Below are 22,945 nucleotides of genomic sequence, written 5' to 3' on the forward strand. Positions count from 1 at the left end.
ACCTCCTGAGTGTCAATGTGATTCTTAAAGAGGTTTTTGTTTTTTCAGCTGGCCAGTTAGGACTTAACTGGGAGTTATTTGACCTTTTTGAAAAAAAAGTCTTAGACCTACAGAAGTGGGAGAGGAGTCTGTATAGCCCTGTTACATTGGAAGAGATCCACGTTCCTGGCAACAAATTAACTAGGGTGTATCCTTCTAGACCCCAGGATCTGTAAATATCCAAACTTTGCATAAGCTTTGAGACAGCTACGGAAAGGTCTGTGTTTATCCCTACACCAGCACAGACACAGAAGTGAGTGGCTCTTGTCCTCTCCAGATCTTGGCAGCCACACTGCAAGAGTGAGTTGTTCTGTTCCAGCCTTTATCATGGATGACTTGATGACCTATCAATCACTAGTTGTTTGCTTGGATAATCCAAGTTGAAGAGCACTCTGCTTCAGAAAACAAAAAGCCATTAAAGTTCATTACCTAAAAGTCCCAGTCAAGCTCTCTCCTACCACACATCATTGGATGAGACAGAAATGAGACAAAAGAGCCAAGGGCCAGGAAAGATAAAATTAATTTATTTGCCCTCACAGCTTCATGGACTGTACTGGGTCCTACAGTCCTAAAACCCTGGCTTGCCACTGTTGGCTGAAAAGTCCAGGTTTCTGGAGTGTCTGCTCCCTTGTCCGGAGCTGCACTGAGCCAGGTCCCTCCTGACCCCATCCTGTTCCCACGTGCAGAGGGTGCACAGGTTTCCCTGCAGCCAACCCGGACCTGCCTGTGGCAAGCAAGGACTGTGGCCTCCTGGGTGCCTGCAGCACCAATCCCTGTGAGCTGGAATGGATGGGAGGTCAGGCAGGAGGGTGTGGTTCAGTGCAGAGAGCTGCTGTTCTGTTCTTCAAAGGCCATTTTCCCCAGAAGCTGGCTGTCCAACTCTACTCCACTCACAGGCAACTGGAAGAAGTTCATTTCGGCTGCTAAGGCTGCCATGGCAGAAGGGTCCTGTCCAAACTGGGCTCGCAACATCATGTCCATTTTCTCCAATCTCCTCTTGAGCCTCTTAGCCTCTCGCTCTCGAATGAGTCGGGCCTGCCGCTTCTCTGGGGTTTCATTGGCCCGCTTCAGCCTCATGGCCTCACGATCTCGCTGTAGCCGGCGAGCTCGCTGCTCATCTGTCTCCTGCATGCGCTGTAGGCGCTTGGCTTCACGGTCCCTCATGCGTCTTACCTCCCGCTCCTCTGGGGTCTCATTGTCTCGCCGACTCTTCTTGGCTGTGCGTTCGCGTTCAAGTCGTTGTAGCCGTACTTCCAAAGGTTCATTCTGTCGCCGAAGGGCCCACTTGCGTACACTGGGGGTCTGTGTTTCCAGTAGCTTACGGTACGCAGCACAGTTGTTGCACACAAGCAGAATCCCAGCAGGGTACACTGGAGGAGTGCAGGCAATGTCCTTTCCTTCAGCGCTGGAGGAGCCCTCACTATGGACTTGGGGTAGAGATTCCATATTAAGTACTTCAGGCAGTTTCTCACTGGAAAGCAAAGACTTTTGATGGTTAGTGTAGTGTTTCCCGGTAGCAAGCCTCCGCTATCTGTAACTGACTTACTCCCTAACTACTAGGCAAGCTCTTCCAAGTCCACCACTGTGCGGGTTGGTATGTACTTGGACGACCCCCTTCTCTTCTTTGGACTAGAGTATCTACTAAGTTTTAAGGCTCACTCTAAATTAGAAACTGAACCATCTGCCATGAAAACATACCCAGAATAACCTCTACAAGGCAAAGTCAGAATGGCAGTTATCATGGCACTGTGCAGGTCTACGCCTACTGTGTGAATGGAAGAGCTTGGAGGTGGTTCCCTTCATGCAGATACAGTCCACTGCCTTACCTCCTCCTACCTGGCCCCGCCCAGATGGAAAAGTAGCTTGTGCACTGTGTGCACAAGGCAATGGGGTGAGGAGAGTGTTTCAGTCTTCCCGGAACACAGCAGAGTGTGCCCTTACAGCAGATCCTCTCTGAATAGTGCAACTTATGTCTATTTTATCATGAATGTTCTTACATGTCTCTGCATCACTTTCTAATTGGAAATATTCTGATAGGGAAAGAAAAGCAATTCATTTCCCTTGAGGGATATCTAGTGCATACTGTCTACCTATCTCTAGTCTCATTACTTGTATTTCTAGATTGTTCTATCAGCTCATTTGCATTACTCATCTCTGGCCTTTCTTTTTACCTGGGAAAGCAGCTCTTATGCCCAGTACCTGGCTCTTAGCAAATGGCTAGGTGTTCTACTAACCTGTTGAAAGTGGCATGGCTGGTGAAACGAGCTCCGCACACAGCACAGTTAGACCGCTGGTCTTCCGAATGGATTAGGAGGTGGCGGCCCAGAGACCCCGGGGAGCTAAGAGCCCGTCCACAGACAGGGCACATGTAACTCTTGGCACTGACCACTGCCGCAGTATGCTGTAAGACAAAGCCTTCGTCTGTGAGTTTGTGTTACCTCCAGGACATCTGCACCCCTTCTTTTCTTCCCTCAGACTGAGGGACTTGCAGCTATTCCTTAACTCCTGGAAAAATCTCAGCCTGCTGGTTAGTGTATTTCCAGATGAGCTCAGCCATTCAGACCATTGCTAAGACTTTATTACCATGCTTCTGGCCATATTCTGGGACACATGAATGGCTTGAGGAGTAATAGGGGTCCAGAGCCCTCCTCAGAGTCTGAGAGGGATTCATGCTCTTGATAATTTTAGCTTCCCTGGCTCATACTGGGCAGATACAAGTGCAAATGAGCCTGGTGGTGGTGGTGCACCTGTAATCCCACTCACAAGGCTGAGGCAGGCAGATCATTGAGTTTGAGGCCAGCTTGGTCTACAAAGTGAGTCCAGGGCAGCCAAGGCTACAAGAGAAACCCGGAGTACAATGAAGTAATTAGATGGGAACAGTGGTATTTCACAGGAATTCATGGCCTGCTTTTCCTCAGTCTTCCAAAGAAATGCTTCTAAGGGCTCACTCATCTTTATGGGTACAGTCCACAGAGCCTGGTACAACCTGGGCTGTGTACTGCTGTCTCATAAACGTAGACCACTAGGAACAGGTATACTCTTGGTTGGATTAGGGTGAAAAGTTGGTTGCTTTGTTTTCTTTGTTTGTACTTTCACTGACACCTCAGAATATGTCCTTTTGCATTTTAATTATTTCGTGTGCCTGCAGCATGCCTGTGCATGCCACAGTATGTGTGTGTACAGGTCAGAGGATAACAAGTGGCAGTCAGTTCTCACCCTCCTCTGTGTAGGTCCTGGGGATTGTACACAGGTCATCAGGCTCGCTGGCTCACATTATGTAATTTACGTTATTAGCCTTACCCTACCTTTAAAAGCTATCACTGTTAACAGAAGTCAGTTTCTATTCACTACTGAATGTAATGAATAATTTACTAAAAGAAGACTGAGGTACTTAATTTCCATAGTGTATCTGACTGGGAACTCAGAATCATTATTTTCTAAGATGCTCTGAGGGGTAGAAACCAACAGCCAGAGGCAAGGCCACTGCAGCGCCTGAGCTCTGAGCTGCTGGCACTCAGTTCCAGAGCCCCTCCCCTCCCATTCCATACCTGGTACACATGTGCAATCAGCTGCTCCCGACTCCCACAGTCTAGCTGGCAGAGGGGACACTGGCAGAGTTCAAGCAAGGGGTCAGAATTTAGGTTTTCTGTGACCTGCAACCATCAAACAGGCAAGTCATGAACATTCCTTACCAGTCTCTTCCCCATCCCACCTCTATAGAGATCTACACCATGTCTTAGTCTGAGGTTCCCACTGTAGACTGAAGAGGAAAATACTGTTTGAAAGAAAGCAAATGTCTTCAATCTTCAACCCTGATAACCCTGGGCACTGCAGGGAAGGGTTAGCTTCCCTTCTGCATGCTCCTTATATGAATACTCAGGAAACAATTGAGTTGGAAGCTGGTTCCACAGGACAATCTGACTCTGACTTAAACCTGAGTGCTCCCTGGAGGAGTTCTCACTTCGCTAAGGTGACTGCTCTGCTTGGAAAGAAGTGAGAGCTTTTAGGAGTGTTGGGGTGGGGTGGAAAAGAAAGCTGGCATGAAGAGACTGCTTGCCACTTGCCTCATGCTCTACTATTTCATTCCCACTACCAACGGGCTGTTCTGCATTTTCTAATTCTTTCTCCACTTTGACTACCCCACCATCTTCCTCTGATGTGTGGGAAGATACTTCATCTTGTGTGGTCTCCTCTTCGTCACCTTCACTGTCACCTGGAACACATAAACTGGTCACTTGTTCTGATTTTTACAGGAACAAATCCTGAGCTACTATCTACTTGAGAGTTTGCAGCTACAATGAAAAAAAAAACATTTTCAGACTTCAGGTAATAGTTTACATCAGTGCTTTGTGGGCTGAATGGATGAATGGAAAACCATCTTTGACTACCATTCATTATGCCATATACATACTACAGAAAAACTGTGAGGCACATCTGCACTAAAAAAAGGTAACTAGCCTTCTACATTACCATAAAAATAACTGTTGTTACGCCAGGCATGATGACTCACCCCTGTAATCCCAGAACTCTGAGTATGAGGCCAGCCTGGACTACAAAGCGAGTATAGGACAGCCGATGCTACACAGAGAAACCCTGTCTCGAAAAAATCAAAACAAACAAACAAACCAAAACCTGTTTTTGTTGATGAAACAGATCTCATGCAGCCCAGGCTGGCTTCAGTTTCACCATGTATTTAAGAATGACTCTGAATTTCTGATCCTCCTGCCTCTGTTTCCCAAGTGCTGTGATTCTAGGCATGTACTGCCATGCCTGGCAAAATAATTATTCTTATTCACAGTTCTCAAATATCTTATACTTGAGATCATACCTCCCCAAGCACATCACACCAAACTCACTCCCAAAACAAACCTATGACTTAGCAACACCTCTGAGTTTTTATTACTCCATAGCCATCTGCACAATTTCTTTATGCTATCACAAACAATTCTACACCCCCCTCCCCAGGCCACTAATCTCTTCTCTCACAACAAATATCAATACACACTTGCAGAAATAATAACAGTGCTATTCCCTCTTAAGGATATAAGAATAAACTAGTTTAAAGTTATGCCAATTTATAGGGTAAGGGCTATACATTCCAGTAGAAAAGTAGAATTATCAGAGCATCAACCTTGAGCAGTTTATTTTTATACAGTGGAAGGTGTCCAAGTTTACACCCTAACCCCAACCCCGATTTCTTGAGATGGTTTTACTGTGCAACAAAGGCTAGTTTCAATAATCCTGACATAATCCTCCTGCCTCAAATTCCTTCCCAAGTTTTTTTTCTCTCTCCCTCTCTCCTCCTCCTCCTCTCTCTTCTTCTCTTTCTCCTTCCCTCTCCCTATGTGTAGCCCTGGCTGTCCTGGAATTCTCTAGGTAGACCAGGCTGACCTCACATTCAGAGAACTGCCTGTCTCTGCCCTATAAGTGCTGGGATCAAAGGCCTACGTGTGGCTAATGAATCTGCAAGGTTTGTGTGAGCTGATTTTGTCCCTATTTTGTAAAATAAAGGGGAAAAAAAACTGACTGAGGGGAAGCCAAACTCCACAAATGAGGTGCTTTACAGGTCACACAGGAAGTCACACCTAATGGAAGCTGGCAGTCGGTCAGGGAATAGCCCTCTCATTCCTGCATGGATTCTGGACTCCTAAGGCTACCGTAAGGAGTCTCAACAGTGAGACTCATTTCTTGCTGACAGAGCTACTCATCTCCCTACTATTTTGCATATTTTCTAAATGTACAATATACATTTCTGGACAACACTGGGTTGAATTTCCTTTACTGACATATTCCTACCACATCACCTGCTGGTGAGTATACAGGTCTGTATTAGATGGATCAGTCATGTAGTAGACTTCACTTGGGTACTGGAAAGTATAGTGTGCGTTCATTAAAGCTTGCTTTCACTTTAATCCATCTCAATTATGAAGGGTCAGCGCAGACTAAACCACACTATAGCTTCCTACCAGCATCCAGTAGAGAAGACTTGTAGGTTTAATCTAAGGCACTGCTGCACAAAATAAAGGTCTGTAAATTTGTCAATTATCTGAATATTGCAGGAACTTTTTTTTTTAAAGTATGCTGTCTAGGATGGTGCAACTGTTTTTTTTTTTTTTTTTTAGAACAGTAGTAGCCTACTAGATGTCTACTCTATCTGTTAACAAACTGTTCTGTCTCAAAGGAAAAAAGAAAGATACTACTGTGTCCCATCGTTTTCCTAGAAATTCTAGGGTTCATTTCTTTGTACCTACCTTATTAGTTGTTAGTGTGTGTACATATGTGTTATGTTGTGTCTGTGTGCTTGCTATTGCTTAATTATTAGTTTGGGAAAAACTGTGGAACTCTCTGTAGAGTTCAGAACATGTATACTCTCTGTCTCTCTTCTCTTTGATCTCCCCAAGGTTTCAACTGGTTAAAACAAACAAATTTCACTCCAAACTGACATTTAATAAAAAAAAAAACAAAAAAAAAAAAACTAGTATCAAGCTAGGCACGATGGCACATGGCTGTAATCCTAGCATTCAGGGAGGCAGAGGTAGGTGGATCTCTGTGAGTTTGAGGCCAGCCTGGTCTACAAAGCAAGCCCAGGACCACTAAGGCTCCCCAGAGAAACCCTGTCTCAGAAAGCAAACAAACAAAACAAATATCAAATGAGGAAGATCAGGAAAGGATAGGCATCTTCCTGGGAAGTGAGTCTGTTCAGGAAGATTTATAGACCACACAATCTATGAGCCTTAACTTGTAAGAACTTTTTTTTTTTTTTAATCTAAACACAGAGATCTAGTAAGGGCTTTGGTGTGGGAAAACTGGACTTCAGCATTTAATATGCTATATAATCTTATCACTAAGCAAATCTGTACAACACTAAAACTAGGACCTCCAGGAAAAATTCATAACTGCCACTCTTATATTCCATTAATTATAAATAAATAAATAGACCTAAAGCAAAGGCTTTTTTTTTTCTTTTTATTTTACCTGGCCCACAGGTGCCTGAACACAATGTCCTATATCACAATCACCACAAACCTATCTGTATATGGCACTGTGCCAACTACTACAGTCCATGAATTATAAAATCAATATGCCAGCCTGTCCCATCTCTGAATAAACATACTCAGACCCTGGACACCCACACATCTTCTCAGCTCTTCCTCCCAACCCCCACGCACAACCCCCAGAGCACACAGTCTGTTAGTTCCTCTCCCATTGCCCTGAGTCATTACCAGAAGGTGCAGAACTCACTGCTACTGGAGTCCTGGTCTCTTAGTTGTCGGATAGCTTGTCGCTCACTGCCAAGGTCTCCAGGAAAATCAGTCTTCATCATCGCCTGTCGGGCTTGTTCCTCTAGCCCAGCAAATACTTGATCCCCTGGTGGTCACAAGGAAAAATAGTCAGGCCACCAGTTGGGCAGTACATGCCTCGGCAAACTAGTTGGAAGGTCAGACCAGTCAAAGGTAGGAGGCAGGTAGGTACCCTGTATAGAGTCATTCATCTCCAAGCCATGCTGCCACCTCCAGCAGCTTCTGGGTGGAACTGCTCTTCCTGGGCAGTTAGCTTCTCTTAAATCTCCCTATTCTTGACCCTTGAAAAGGTGATTAATCACTACTTTACAAACTTAACTGCAGAGTCTCAATTCCACTGCAGCCTTCCATCAGGATTGGGAAGACAGAGGAAAAGTGGTGAGATGGAGGCAGGGCAATAGACCGGGCAAAATTTTGTACACCTTAAGTTACCACCATCAGAACCCTAATTTATGCTGTTCTACACCCAAAAGCTTCAGGTAATCCTTCTGACTGAATCTCCAATCCCAGCTTTTTTCAACACCCATTCCAAGAGACATTCTGGACTTTCTTCCTGCCTTTCTCTAATGTCTGTCAATTAGCACGATAAACATGTAGCAGATGGGAAGGGAAGGGAGAGCAGATCATATTCTAACTCACAGAAACACACCAACTTACAGCAAATACTGCTTATTTAGTCTCCTGGGTCACTGTGGCCTTTGACTTGTATAAAGTGTCCAGAAGCCCTGGACCACGCCTGATTTTACATTTACTTTTCATGAGCTTTGCCTGAGAGCCATGTTACTGAAGAATTAACCTGTAAGTGCTGTTTAATTTCCAGAAAACTAGGCACAGACAGAAGAGAGATAGGTTTCTCTTATCTCAGTAAGAATGGAAACTACAGGCCCAGTTCCCCGGCCAGCAAGAGGAAATAATCAAAAGCCCCAGGGAAATGTTTATAGATCAGGCCCTTTCTTACTGAGAAGGGAAAGGATGGTAAACAGGCTAAGATTTAGGAGACACAGTACAATTATATGGGAGTTGTTCCTTGGTCAGCGTTGAGGGAGTCAGCTCCATGTGATTTACTTGGTAACTCACTGGGCAAATAATCCTTATTTGTAAATTACTTATTTAGCAAATAAAGTATATGCTAAGCACTAAACACCAACTACAGTTACTATGTGATAGTCTTTGTAAGTACTGTATGGTCCTCACCTTCTCTTTTTAAAATTTAACTTTATTATTTGTGTATAGGAGGTATAGATGTGCCATGGTGAATATATGGAGGACAGAGGACAATTTGTGTGTTCTGGGGATTGATGGTTATCAGTTATAACGCTTACACAACAAGCACTTTTGCCCATGTAGCATCTTGTTGGTCCCCTCACTTTGATTCTCTATATGGCAGGTATTCCTACTTCCCTACCTTCCTAACTACCAAATACCTACACTACCTATATGTTATTAAGAAGATAGCCAAAGGTGATGGAGGGATGGCTCAGCAATAGAGTACGTATTGTTCTTACAGAATTTGGTTCCTAGTCCCCATGTCAGAGGCTTACAACTGCCTATATAATTCCAGCTACAGGGCATACAAGTACCTGCACTGTGTGTACATAAACACACAAACACATAATTAAACATAAATGTAAGAAAACTAAGGTCTCAGCATCTACCTCAATACCCTACAGGGTAGGGCCTTTCAGAGACGCTCTGTGGTAGGCTCCTGTCCTGTTCCCTGTTTTCTCCCTCCTCCTATGTCCATCCTCTTTGCTTTTCTGAACAGGGATTGAGCGTCTTAGTCAGCGTCCTCCTTCCTGATTAGCTTCCTTAGCTGTACAGATTTTAGAATGTTTATCCTATATTGGGAAGAGTGCATGGAATCTTATGAAAAGAAGTGAGAGATAGTAAGACCTGGACAGGACAGGAGCTCCACAAGGACAGCAACAGATCCAAAATGTCTGGGCACAGGGGTCTTTTCTGAGACTGATACTCCAGCCAAGGACCACTCATGGAGATGGCCTGGAACCCCTACACAGAGGTAGCCTATGGCAGTTCAGTATCCAAGTGGTTTCCACAGTAATGGGGACAGGGACTGTCTCTGACATGAACTGATTGGCCTGCTCTTTGATCACCTCCCCTGATGGGGGAGCAGCCTTGCCAGGCCACAGAAGAAGACAATGCATCTGCTCCTGATGAGACCTGATAGACTAGGATCAGAGGGAAGGGGACTTATCAGTGGACTGGGAGAGACACACAAGGGAAGAAGAGGGACAGTGGGATTAGGAGGGGAGGAGGAAGATACAGGGGAGATACAAAGTGAATAAACTGTAATTAATAAAATTTTTTAAAAAATTAAAAAAAAAAGAAAATTAAGGTCTATAGTGAAATGAAGTGCTGAAGTCTTAACAACTACAGTGTCTTTTCTGGGTTCCTTTTCTTCATCTTCAGTGTCTGTTTCTCTTGGGACAGGGATTAAGCCTAAGGTTTTGTACATGCTAAAAGCAGACTTTTAGCACTGAGCTATAACCCTATGCCCTCAAGTCCAGACTTCGCATGTGCTGCCACCAGAGGTATGAATTCATGTTACAGGGTTTCCCAGCCAGCCTGTTCTCAACAAACACTTGTCTCTGTGTGACAGAACGGCTCTGATCACAGCGCTGCTGTTACCTTCATATCGGAATATCAACCATCAAACTAATGTTTTCAAGACCACGGTGTAACAAAAGGAAAAAAAGTAGTTCTGACAGCATTGCCAGGAGTCATCATGCCTGGGTTAGAGAAACTGACATTATGGCAGTTATGACTCATCCTGTGGGTAAGGAGTGTTAAAATGTATTCCTAGGTATAAAGACTTCAAGAAAAGGAAAAATTAGTTGCTTTAAGTCTATTGACTTTTTTGTTGGTTTGTTTTGATTGGTGGGATTAAAGGTGTGCACCACTGTGCCCAGCCTGTGTTCACAATTTCTGAAGTAACACATGTGCTGTAAGTTACTAGTTATGAATCAATTATGAGAAGGCAAAAAGTCAACTGTGCAGAGTGCTTTCTGCTCTGCAAAAGCATTTTACTTCTTCACTGATTCTACTGAAACAGCAAAAGTACCTGTAATGGTATGCAATTCCTCTACACTGGTTCAAGTTTTTGGACCCAAGGGCCAGAGACAGACCAGGTATTAAGAAATAAATTTTATACTGGCATGCACTGTAAATGTTAGTTACTACCAGCAGTGAACATAAAATTTTTCCTGTCACACTGCCCTAGTAGATACCTAAAAGGAATCTAGAGGGATGGCTCAGTGGTTACAAGCACTGATCATCCTTCCAGAGAATCCAGGTTCGATTCCCAGCACCCACAAGGTGGCTCACAACCATCCATAAACTTCAGTTCCCAGAGTTCCAATGCCCACCTCTGGCCTCTGTGGCACACAAGGCAAAACATCCATACACCTTAAACTTTAAAAGATATCTAAAAGCAAAATGAGCCAGTAATTCAGTGTAATCCTTATCAGCATGAACTCAGAATTCTAGTAAGTTTAACTATTCCAACCTTTACAGAACAGAATGGAATCTCTTCATTGTGACTTCCCTAAGATTCTTGCTGGCAATCTCAGGGAACTTGGGACACATAATTTTTTCAGTAGTATAGAAATACTGTTCTTTTATTCCATTACTGACTATGAAAAAGCCTAAAATAAATATTGTTCTTTAAGGCTGTTCCTATTTTAAATAGCACCATTAAACAATATATGTGTGTGTTTTTAAATCTTACAGGTGATTTTATCAAACTTCATTAAGAAGAGTAAATGATTTTCCTAGTAGTTACTTTTACCTAATCTCCACATCCAACTGTGTAAATTATCCTTTGGGGAGAAAGTAGTAGAAGCTGCTGAGAATATGTTTCCCTGGGGCTGGTAAGCTGGCTCAGTGGATAAAGGCACTTTCCATCATGTCTGTGTGCAATTCCTAGAACCCATATGGCTGGAGGAGAACCCACAGTCAGAAGCTATCCTCTGATCAACATGTGTGTGCTGCAGCATGCCCTCCCCACCCCATACACAAAATAAACACATGTAGGAACTTTAAAATGTTACACATCTAAGTATATGATACATAGATTATTAGTGATGAAATGTTGTAGAATTGCCTATTTTTATAATGTAGAGTTATTACTTCTATCTCGTGACTGTTAGAATAAGTTAAAATTCTTTAGCTCACAGATATTAATGCAGGGTTACCTTCCTATTAAATGTGGACATTTATGTGCCTATTAAAGTCAAGTTTTACAATAAAATCCAGGTACACTTCTCTCTCTTTTCTTTCTTTACATTTGAAATACAAAGAGTATCTTACTTTTGCCTAGGGATTTGCAGACTAGTCAAGAAAAAGGCCAGTTTGAAAAAAAGATGAAAAGATCAAGGTAAAAGTCTTCTAAGGACAAAAGTTTTACCCTGTTTTTCCCATGGGTCCTTAGTACAGTTTAATATATGCAGTTCTGGGCTGCCTGAAATTACTCAGTCAACATGTTCTCTGAGCAGATGTCTTATTCAGAAGCAGCAGTAATACTGGGAGGAGGTGCTTCAGACTCCTTCCCAGCTGGCACTCTGAGTAGCCCAGGTGCTATCTATGGGAGCAGCAGCTGCATGCCAGGAAGGCCAGCAGCATGAACGGAGACAGCACCCAGTGGCTTCTCAGAAAGGAAAGGACCTGGACGCTTTTACACCTGAAAAGCTTCCAGCCGCAGCTCTCCACTGTCAGTATCTGCAACCTGAGAGCCAGTGTCTTGAGGAAAGCTTTTTCTCCTGGTGGCTTCCTGGATTCTAGCACTGAAACATGAGCATACAAAGGACTACATTTTTCAAATTCTCCGGACCGTTGATACTTGTACTCAGAAAGGGGAGAAGTGGGAAAGCAGGTAGGCAGAATGTCTATAACACAGGTTTCAACTCAGCAGCAGTTTCTTGATGAATAGTTCTGGGTTCTTATTCTAAAATTTTGCATTGAATCTAAGGAAATGGGAATGGGCTATCTGATTTAGATACGAAAACCAAGTAAATAGCCTGCCAGTGGTTTCAGTGGACCCCGTTTGATTCCCAGCACCGACATGGTGGCTCACAACCATCTGTAACTCAGAGGCTGGAAGAATGACTCAGTGACCAAGAGCATTGGCTGCTGTTCCAAAGACTCAATCTCAACACCTACTGTTTGTAATCCACTTCCATGGGATGTGATGCCCTTTCTGGCCTCTGTAGGCATCAGAAATGCATGCAGTGCAGACATATACACAAAAAGCCCAGACACATAAATAAAAAATGAAAAGTAAAATAAAATTCCAACTCCAGTACCAGCCCAGTTTGTCTTGGCTTTAGCTGCCTGTGGTGGGAGGAGATGTACGTAATAGATATAAGCTATGTAGACACAGGCACAGGCCACTCAAGCTTTGCTGGGTCCCTGTTTAGTACAATTGTGCTGTCACCCTTACACTTTACTCAGTCTCTGGAGAACCTGTGGTGGGTGATTTATATGGTAGACACCGCCTCTGTCCTCTTTATATTCAGGCATATTACATCTGTTTCAGCAGCAACTTTTAAATCTTCCTAAATCAGTCACCTTTACATTAAGCAGCCTTGGAAATCTTCCTATCCCAGAGTAACAACTCTCAGAGTTGTTACTATCTCATTCAATACATGCAGACTTAAAACAGTAAGAGCGCTTGGCTCTTTTCTGGCTTTGTTTTGGTTGTTGTTATTAGGGACCTAATTACAATGTGTTTAATGGTGATCACAGTGCCCTCTCTACAAAAGCTCAAGGAGAAAGTGGTGAGAAAGTCAAGGGATGGAATGCTAAGTTACAGACAACAGAAAGGGCACTCTTCCCAATAATTAACTAGATTGATAGAGGCTGGAATTCAAAGCTCTGTCTGTAAGATGTTTGTCAGCTCTTCCTGGAAAGGGCCAGCCAATACAATATAGCAATGTCCAGGTTACAAAAAATGATAAACTAGGCTTTGCTTGTTATGCCTAAATTGGCACAACTGGCCTAAAATTTAGATTTTCTTGTTTCCTTCCTTTATTTTTGTTTAAAGGTTTTGAGTTATAATGATATGGATTTGAGATGAAATATTTGAACAGGAGGATGCCAGTATATGACTTTAATCACACAAAGGAGCTAGAAACAGGCAGATATCTGAGTTCTGGATTAGCCTACAATAAAGTCAGGGCAGAAAACCCCTGCTGATTAGCCACTTACAAAGACAGTCTAGGATTCAAAATCACAAACTTTTTCTTAAGGTTAATTACTATGTTAAGTTCTTTTTTCTTAATAATGGGTGATATGTCTTTACTGATCTAAAAGGTTGGATTCACACCAGTCTTAGGTTTATGTAAGGAGAGATGATATCACACTTCTCTGTCCACCAGCTTATCCCTTTAAAAGTGAGACATTTTCACAGGGAACAAACGTCGATCATGCCTAATGAAAAAACCCACACACGCAGGGGACTATATACAGGCAGCAAAGTACAGCCCAGCCTAGTTAAGTCCTAAAAACTCAAAGACCACAATTCATATATTTAAAAGGTAAAAGAAAAAGGGGGCAAGGAAGTTTGGCTATACAAGTATAGCTATACAAGTATAGCTGCCCATTCCATATGGAAAAAGAGACAGGGCAAAGACAGCCATAACAAATGTAAAAACCCAGGTATAAGATGCCTAGGGTATATTTAAGTTCTAAAAGAAAAAGGGAAATGGAGTTTGGAGTTCACAGCCTGGGGTTGAGGGACCACAAGGAAAGGGAGGAAAAAAAAAAAAAAAGAAAAGATTAGAGGAGAAGGACATGGACCAGTGCCATATGGCCTGTGTGGGGAAGGAACACTTGGCCGGATCAGCATGGAGGAGATGGAGAACACTGATAGGTATTTTGGACCATGGGTGGGAGGTAAAGTTAGTTTAGAGTTAATATCTGCAATGCCCCAGGGTAAAGGCTATTTTATAAAATACAACAGGCATCGATAGCGAGTTTGATAATACCGCCATAGTAACTACAGCCTAATAATAAACATTTATTAGGCCATAGCTTTTAAATCTACGCAACAGCATTAATGAAAGATGTCACAGTTATCCTAACTTCTCGGGTCACACTGTTTTCAATAAAATTCAGTCATCTTAATTTCTTGCATAATCTATCCATAATCTAGTATTTTTGCTTACTTATTGCTTTAAAAAAAAGTCTTACAGGGTGGGGCTATAGCCCTGCACAGAAAGATCATGTATATCTCTCAATTTTCTTCATCTGTTGCTGTACTGTATTCAATTAATCCTTCATATTGTCATGTATCTATTTTATGAACATTCAGTTAAGAATGCTTCTCTACCCAGATTAGAGGAAAATTATCCTAAATTTGATAGTAACTATTTTGTTTGGTATGTATGTATGTATGTACATATGTGTAGAGGCCGCTGGTCAATGTCTTTCTCTTTTGCTCTCTGTCTTATTTTTTTGGACAGGGTATTTCACTGAAACTAAAGCTTGCTGTGTCAGCCAGACTATCTGGCCATCAAGTCTCCAGAATCCTGTCTCTGACCCTACTCCAGGATGGGGATTACAAAATCATCCTCTACACCTACCTTTTTTTTTCCCCAAGTATATTATGTTTGTGTGTGTGTGTCTGAGAGAGACATACAGCAAATACTGAATGTCTGTAGGCTAAAGGACCCCTTGCAGGAGTTGGTTCTTTCCTCCCACCATGTTGGTATTCAAAGCAGGTTACCTGTTGAGCCACCTCATTGGTCTTCGCATCTCATTTTTGGTTTTGTTTTTACTTTATTTTCATTCACATGGGTGCTGGGGACCTGCCCTTCCTCCTGCTTTTACAACAAGCGCCTTGCCCACGGAGTCACCTCCCAGCCCTTGTTTTGATTATTGTTTTTGTTGCTGTTCCTCACTGCGTAGAAGACACAGCCTGGGTCTCAGCGGCTGTCCTTAGCTGAGGAGGGAGATTCCACAATCCCTGTGCATATCCTTGACTCTAAAGCCAGAACCATGTGGCCAAAGCTGCCAAGTTTGCTGCCTGAGGGGGCTGGAACTTGGCTCCTTGTCCTATTACGTTGGTATAAGCTTTCTGTTGTTGATGATTTTCTACACTGCTGATTTTTTACACTGCTTAAGTTTTTCTTTGGTCTTTTTCAAAAGTTGGAAATTAGTTGGAGGGGGGTCTTACTGAGGGTCACACAGCCTGTGACTTTGGCTAAATGAAACTTCTGCTTGCTGGCAGTCTCCTTCCTTCTGTTCAAACCCACTTTTACCCTCCAGAGCCCTGTTTAAGTTCATGGTCGGGGGCCTCTTCCGGCTGGCATTCCACTGCTACCCCAGCCAGCGAAAGTGTCCTTACTCTTTAACTTCTCTTGTATACACAGTCTGTAGTCCCCCTACTTGGCATACAGCAGCTTGTATTTTTATGTTTCTTCTGTGTGTATGTGTAGCTGCATTATAGTTATATTATACTGTTTTATAGTCTTTTTTTTTGGTTTTTCCAGACAGTTTCTCTGTTTAGCCTTGGCTATCCTGAACTTGCTTTGTAGACGACGGTGGCCTCAAACTCACAGAGATCCACACTTGCCACTGCCTCCCCAAGTGCTGGGATTACAGGTATGCGCCACCCACCCAGCTAGATACCTAGTATATTTTCATATAAGCTCCTGCAATTGTTAATATTAAGGATGAATTAAATGCATATACCCTTGAACTTACACTTCAAATCCATGTATGGAAACCTTTAACCCTTTCTTCTCCTCCACAAATGAGTGTGAGCCTCTCACCCTTTAGGTTACTCTTTCATTCCAACCCTCATCTTCCCAGGTTCCAAAAGACAAAGTCCAGTACTCACAGTGAACTTTATTTGGATTTGTCTGCTTCCTACGGGACATGTTTCCCTGATCCAAAAGCTCTGCTCTTTCCCAGTTTCACCACTGGATATGTTACCACCTCCTTGTAAGGTGCTGACCTGCAAAAACAAACAAACAGAAAAGCAATAGTTAGCCTATTATTTTCCCCAGAAATTACTAAATTAGAAATGTAAAGACCTTAAAAAATACATCTTGAGGATATAAAGCTCACCAGCTGTAAATAACTGAACTAATGAAATGAGTATATAAATCTTAAACCCAATGTTAAGGTCCCAAGGAACCTAAGAGGCAACTTTTTTTTTCTTTCCAAGACAGGGTTTCTCTGTGTAGCCTTGTGTCCTGGACTCACTTTATAGACCAGGCTGGCCTCAAACTCACAGAGATCTAGCCGCCTCTGCCTCCCTGAGTGCTGGGATTACAGGCGTGCGCCACCACACTTGGCTGAGGCGTCTACTTGTAGAGGGCTTATGAGAACACTTCTCGAAAGCTGTCTTTGGAATGCAGACTACTACCAAATGATCACGGTCGGGGTCACAGGACAGAACAGGATGCAAATTCAGGCAATCACAGTAAGAAGTACTGTGGGCTAAAGGGATTACTCCCACAGATGGGGGACAAAGTAAAAAGGTAACAGTGACCTGTCACATGCAGCTGGAAGTCAAGGCATGCAGTCTGCACCTCTAGGTAGCTCTCTAAGGGATGAGCTCAGAGGTAGCAGAGGAATCACCTATTGGCAATGCAGGCATACTGCCAGGCAGCTAGCAGGATGGCACAAGAGCAAATCAAACTTCCACCTCATGAGACAGGCTCTCACCACAAGAGCAGATGACATCCACATTGTAAAGTACTACTTCAGTCTTCCAACGTGGAACACCCACTGGCCCTGCTCATTTGTTCTGGAGAGGCATTCAAAGATCACAATTTTATAGCCTCTTCTCAATTCTGTGGTATAGCAGGGAGATCAGGGGGGAATGAAGAGAAAAGCTCCCCATAGAAGAACAGCAGAGCTGTGCATCTGCCACTCTGGCAAAGTCTTGAGCCTGCAGCTTCCTTGTTAACTACAAGACTGGCTCAGCCATAAGCACTGTAAGAGATTCTAAAGTGGATTAGTTGCAGAAGCCACAGCCTTTTCTTTAGAAGACAAAGGACTAGGGATATGATAGAGTGGCAGAGCATTTGCCTAGCATGTGCTAGGCCCTGCGTTCAATTCCCAACACCACAAAACAAGATAGACAAATATACACCACAGTAAACAAATGTGAAATGAAAAAGAGTTAAGAGTCTCTTTTCTGCCAGTTAGGGATGTGGATTTTGTTATTCCCCATTCAGTTCCTGCCTTCTTAAATTGGACTCAAATAGAAATATATAATTCCTTTAGAGAAACTCCTAGCTGTACTGTGCATTCCAGTTAATGAAGACTCACCTGCTAATGCCAACTAACTCCTCTATGTAGCTAGACAGGCCCTCAAACCTGTAATCAGACCCTACCTCCCCTTACCAAAAGAAGAAAGAAACCGCAAATGGCAAAGACAGGCCTCCACAGGAAGTAGCAAAGGAAGCAGCTTTCAGGCAGTCTTCTATCATATCTGCATACCAAACACAGTTCTTTTCAGACCTTCAATTAAAAAAAAAGGAAAATAACTCCTAATGTGTAAAACAGAAAAAACAATTTTAGAGAGCAATTTAATGTCAATACAAAGGTTATGTATTCTGTTTTTAATTTTTTTCCCCCTTGGAGACATGAGTCTCTTGTATCCTTAGCGGGTTTTGAACTGGGTAAGTAGCCAAGAATGACCTTGAATTTCTGATATCCCTTTCTTAAGAGAAAACAGGCAAGTATCTCCATCCCCAGTTTTTCATGGTGCTGGGGTTGGAACCTAAAGCTCTGTGCACAGTAGGCATAATGGCCAAGCACTCTGCCAACTAAGTTACATCCCCAGCGGCCAAGGGTGGTCATCCTTCTCGGACTTACTCTTTTTCAATATTGTGTCTTGACCTTGAACCCCCAGGCTCAGTCACTGTCTGGCCTCAGCCTTCTGACTAGTGGGATTACAGGTGTGCATCACTACACCTGGTTTATACTTTCTAGTTATTGTAATGCAAACTGTGATGAATAGCACACTTTAGATCTTTTACTGTCTGTGAAGTCCCAAAGCGGAAAGCTGAATGAGATGTAAATCTTTGCACACTTTTCTAACGAAAACCAAATGAAATCTCATTTACCCTCTGAAGTTCAGGAATCGGAGCTCTGAGATGGAGACGCTAAAGTCTGTTTGAAGGAGTGCCAAGTAACTTGAGTCAGGCTTTATTTAGATCATCTTGGCAAGACAACAGTTTATTACTAAAGCTGCCTGGCGAAGGGATGATGGATGTGCAGCTACAAGGCTGCACATCCGGAAGGGCAGCAGCATCCACTGCTTTCTCACGATCCTCCTAGTGGCCCAATGGGGGAACTGACCAGATGGTACCTCAGGGGACTTCACACCTGAGGGATCAAAGGAAAATAAACACACCTTCCCTCCCACAAAACAAAGACAAGCCACAATAATTAAAACACCCACTAGAAGAAAAAGTCCAGAGGAGGGGGAAACCGGTAAAAAAAAAAAATAAGGAAACAGACAAACGGCACTGGAAGGACACACACCTGACCCAAACAGCACAATATCTGAGGTTAGTTTTATGGGTGGCAACCCTATTAAAACAAAACAAACGGTACAAAAGGCCACTTGGTCCCTTTTGCTTTCAGCACTGCCCAAATGTGAAACTTAAGCTAGGAATGTAACTCTAGCTGCCCGAACATCTTCAGCTGGGAGGAAACTGGGAGGAACAGTAAACTGAGAATCTGAGCTACAGGGGATGCTACATTTAAAGGGAGGGTGCTTTTTGTTTGTTTGGTTTTTGTTTTGTTTAGTCCTCTGTAGAATAGAGAGTCCTCCGGAGGGTGCACTGGCCCCCTCCATCCCTGCCTCTTTTTAAGGCCAGCCTTTAGAAAAGAAGATGCATTCCCACCTCCAGCTCTGGTGAGGTTCCCACGAAGCAACGTAAACTCGCCCGAATCCAAGTGATGGGAATCTGCCAAAAGGGAGAGAAGAAAGGTGGTCACACAGCTGTTTTCACTGTCCCCGGGGCTGGAGCTCGGGTGTGCTATCAGCTGAGACGCCCCCTCCGGCTTTTTCCAGCAGGGGTACAGGTAAATCCCAGGTGTCAAGGCTGGAGCCAGGAGTCTCCGAGGCGTCTCGGACCAACGCGCAGACCACTTAGCCTTCTCCGAAATCTAAATTTAGCAGGTCCTCCGCCCGCCCCGGCCCCCCGCCCAGTCCGCTCTCCCACGCCCATCCTCCCCTCCCCCAGCTCCACCCCAGCCTGACGCCGGCCCGCGAGGCCCGCACCCCGGCGCGACAGCACCCAGCCCGCCCCTCCCCGGGAGCGGGCAGACAAAAGGCGGGCGGCGGCGCGGGGCGGCGGGAGCTACTCCGGCTGCTGGCTCCCGGCGCGGGGGCGCTTTACCCGCAGCCTCGGCGCTCCGCGTCCCTGGGCCCCGCCTCCGGACAGACAGACCGCGGGACAATGGACCCCGGCCGCAGCTCGGGCTGGCCGGGCCGGGGCTCCCTGGGACCGGGCCCCAGGCCGGCAGAGGGTGGCTGCGGGCCGCACCGGCGGCGGGCAGGCGAGGGGCGGCGCGGCAGACAGACAAAGCCAACGGCAGACAGACGGACGGAGGGGGAAAAAGATGGCGACGCGGATGACGGGAGCGCGCTGTTCGCGCTCTCGCCGCGAGTGGGGCGCGTGCCAGAGCTTCACCTCTCTCCTCCCGCCGCCGCCCCGACCCCTCCCTGCTCCGCGCGCCCGGCGTTGTGGGCGGGGCCTCGGGGGAAAGGGTCCGGGAGGCGGGGCTTAGGGAGCATCCAATCGCTGGCGTTCCAAGGGGCCCCGCCCGCGTCCGGGAACCGGAGACCCCTAGCCGGGCGCCGCCGAGGCTTTCCTGCGCACCTCCGCGCCCCTTTTCAGGTGGCCGACTCCACTCGGCTGTCGTCTCCCCTGGTTTCCTTTCCCAGCATCGAGTTCAGCCACAAAACCCACATCCCCCAACCGCAGCTCCGCCGCAGGTTTCCCCTTCTCCGAGGCTGAACCTGAGCCACCCGCCCCACAGTCCCCAGCGTCTTCACTCCCACCTGCCCCACCGCTTCTTCAGCTCCCAAGGCAGTGGGAGGGACTAAGTTCGGCAGTCAGAACCTCAGAAAAGAGATTTATCTGGGGTGTTTGCCTTTCCGGATGGTTATAGACACAGGACCTAGGTAACTGGTGGTCCTCGCTGCCGTCTAAAAGGTATTCGAAAGGTTGAGCCAGCGTGGTTAGACTCACTGCCTCCTAACGCGACTCCTGTTACCGTCCCCTTCTTTATTTCTCCGTTGTCCTCGCGCTTTTCCCCTCATTCTCTTGGTGGAAAACCCAAGCTTACCTCTCAGGTGTCTCCTACTCTGAGAAGTAGAGTGCCACGGGAAGAGAAACCTGCTTTCAGAAGGCCCAGCTTTCAGTCCCAGCTCTGCCACTGACCAGTCTGTTAACTCTGGGCAAGTCACTTCCCTGTGCTGGACCTCTCCTCTCAGACTTGTGCCTCGAACGTAAAACAATCTCTGAAAGTCCTGTGCGAGTTCTCTTATGATTCCCGGCTTCACAGAGGCAGAACTGATGAGGGTTGGTGACTCTTGCTGATAAAACGACAGGTCAAAGGATTTGCACAAAGCAGTCTTGCAAATTCTTCTTTCCTGAAATCTCGAACGCCAATGCCATTGCCCACACCTTGGGTAGAATGAGCCAGAATGGCTGAATTGAAGAAACTTGGTTCTTGACAATGTTGTAGGTAAATAGCTTTCTTTCTTTCTTTCTTTCTTTCTTTCTTTCTTTCTTTCTTTCTTTCCTTCCTTCCTTCCTTCCTTCCTTCCTTCCTTTCTTTCTTTCTTTCTTTCTTTCTTTCTTTCTTGTGCCTGGGATAGGAATTACTATTCAATATAAGTCAATAAAACATTTTAAATTTAAGAATTTGATTTGTACACATATCCAGGAAATAAAAGCATTCTCACCAAAACAGCTTTTAGACTGTTTTGTGTTTGTTGTGTTTGTTTTTTTGAGACAGGGTTTCTCTTTGTATAGCCCTGGCTGTTCTAGACTCGCTCTGTATGGCAGGCTCATTTTGAACTCACAGAGATCCACCTGGCTCTGCTTCCCGAGAGTGCTGGGATTAAGGATGTGTACCACCATGCCTGGCTAGACTTTAGTAATTTCTGATGACATAAACTTAGAGATGCAACATGGCCTTGTTATATTGCTTTGAAATTTACCTGGCAGACATTTCAACAAGAAATAGCTGACTGACAAAAATTAGCCCCCTATGAAATGTCTTGAGGTTGTTACTAAATTATTGTGTGCAGCTTAGATTTGAGGGTAGACAGGACTTGGGTTCACTCCCTAGCAATTGTGGAGGGGGTGCTGCTGGGCTGCCTATGATAAAATGGGATGGCAATAACGCTATTCTTGTAAGCTTCCTGTGTTCTTAAAATGTCTCCACAGTGTTGTGATTCAGGTTCATGATGAAGTAATGAAAAAAAAATGTATTTAATAAAGCACCTATTTTTCCTCTGCCCTCACCTAAATTTGTTCTAAATCTGGAAGACTTTTTAATTACCAATGGATTTTCTTCCCCATTTTTGCTGTGTCTGTGCCATGGCACATGTGGATGCATAGGTTCGTGTGTGAGTGCAAGCACCCATCCACAAGTGCGAAGGTCTGAAAACAGCTCTTTGCCGCTGTGTAAACCAAGCTGGTTGGCCCCAGGAGTGGCTGGAGATTTTCCTATCTCTGCGGACCGTCTCCCCAGAGGGGTAGGAGGATTTAGGGATGCTTTTGCTACTGTGTCCAGCCTGTGTGTTGGTTCTGTGAGATTTGAACTCAGGTTGTCGGGCTTCTGCTTTTGAATAATAAGCACCTTACCCTTCTAGCCCCAGTTTTACTCTTCTCTCTTTCTCACTGTGCTTGTTGCAAAGTGTTGTTCTGCCATCTCAGTTATAGTACTGAAATATCTTCTTAATCCATGTTTCCCTTTTGTTGTTTGATTTCAGTGCTGGAGACTGAGTCTATGGCTTGCCCATACTAACTAAGCACATATCTCAAACACTGGGCTACCTCACCAGTCCTGAAATCCATTTTATATTTATTGGATTCTGCAATTATTTCATTAAGAATTTACATTAAAATAGCAATGACAGGAAAAATATTAGATTTTTTTGGCATGGATATGTGTGTGTACTGGTATGTCTAGATATGCATGTATATGTGTGTGTGTGTGTGTGTGTGTGTGCTGGTATACCCGTACATGTGTGTGCATGTGAGTGTAGAGGCCAGAGGTTGATATCACATGTGGGAGGAATTTTAATCCAGCAACATGACTCCTCAGGCTGGAATACAGACACGCCCTCAGTATACACTTTTAGTCCTAAAAAAATGAAGGTGAAGTCAGTTGTAGAAAGAAGCACCCATGTCTAAAAGCAATGAATCAGAGAAAGAGTTGACAGAATACTATATGCCCAACTCTCATGAGACTAGAAAGGAAAGGGAGGCAACTTAAAAGGGAGGAGCAGAGACGAGGGGCAGGTGAACGTGGCAGTTTTACTGGGACAGTTGTAGAGAGACAGGTTGCAGAGAGAACAAGCTAAACACAGGTGAAGACAG

The 22,945-nt window shown here is 44.6% G+C and overlaps 1 protein-coding gene across 4 annotated transcripts; it reads right to left on the reverse strand.

Annotated features, from left to right (window-relative positions):
* Nucleotides 1-541: 541 nt before the first annotated feature.
* Nucleotides 542-19,800, reverse strand: Znf821 (zinc finger protein 821). Of its 4 annotated transcripts, XM_021658097.2 has the most exons (9): nucleotides 19,727-19,800; nucleotides 19,229-19,291; nucleotides 17,718-17,834; nucleotides 16,201-16,317; nucleotides 7,282-7,407; nucleotides 4,104-4,252; nucleotides 3,588-3,692; nucleotides 2,274-2,440; nucleotides 542-1,510 (listed from the first exon to the last, which is right to left on the reverse strand). In XM_021658097.2, the coding sequence occupies exons 4-9, from the start codon at nucleotides 16,238-16,240 to the stop codon at nucleotides 856-858; spliced, it is 1,242 nt and encodes a 413-aa protein (XP_021513772.1). In that variant the 5' UTR covers nucleotides 16,241-16,317; nucleotides 17,718-17,834; nucleotides 19,229-19,291; nucleotides 19,727-19,800; the 3' UTR covers nucleotides 542-855. The 4 variants fall into 4 exon arrangements, with proteins under 4 accessions (XP_021513772.1, XP_060247988.1, XP_060247989.1 ...); XM_060392005.1 differs by lacking the exon at nucleotides 19,727-19,800 and having other exon boundaries at nucleotides 19,229-19,516; XM_060392006.1 differs by lacking the exons at nucleotides 17,718-17,834; nucleotides 19,229-19,291; nucleotides 19,727-19,800 and adding an exon at nucleotides 17,034-17,156.
* Between the last annotated feature and the right edge of the window lie 3,145 nt (nucleotides 19,801-22,945).

The sequence above is a fragment of the Meriones unguiculatus genome, chromosome 10 (genome assembly GCF_030254825.1).
Source record: "Meriones unguiculatus strain TT.TT164.6M chromosome 10, Bangor_MerUng_6.1, whole genome shotgun sequence".
Lineage (NCBI taxonomy): Eukaryota > Metazoa > Chordata > Mammalia > Rodentia > Muridae > Meriones > Meriones unguiculatus.

What these genes read in the sequence shown, in the direction of transcription:
- Znf821 (XM_021658097.2), bottom strand. Translation starts at nt 16,240, where the DNA reads ATGTCCCGTAGGAAGCAGACAAATCCAAATAAAGTTCACT. An exon ending in AGACCAGGACTCCAGTAGCA is followed by an intron (nt 4,253 to 7,281) that starts GTGAGTTCTGCA and finishes TATGTGTTCCAG; the next exon opens with GTGACAGTGAAGGTGACGAA. An exon ending in AGCCATGCCACTTTCAACAG is followed by an intron (nt 1,511 to 2,273) that starts GTTAGTAGAACA and finishes TTTGCTTTCCAG; the next exon opens with TGAGAAACTGCCTGAAGTAC.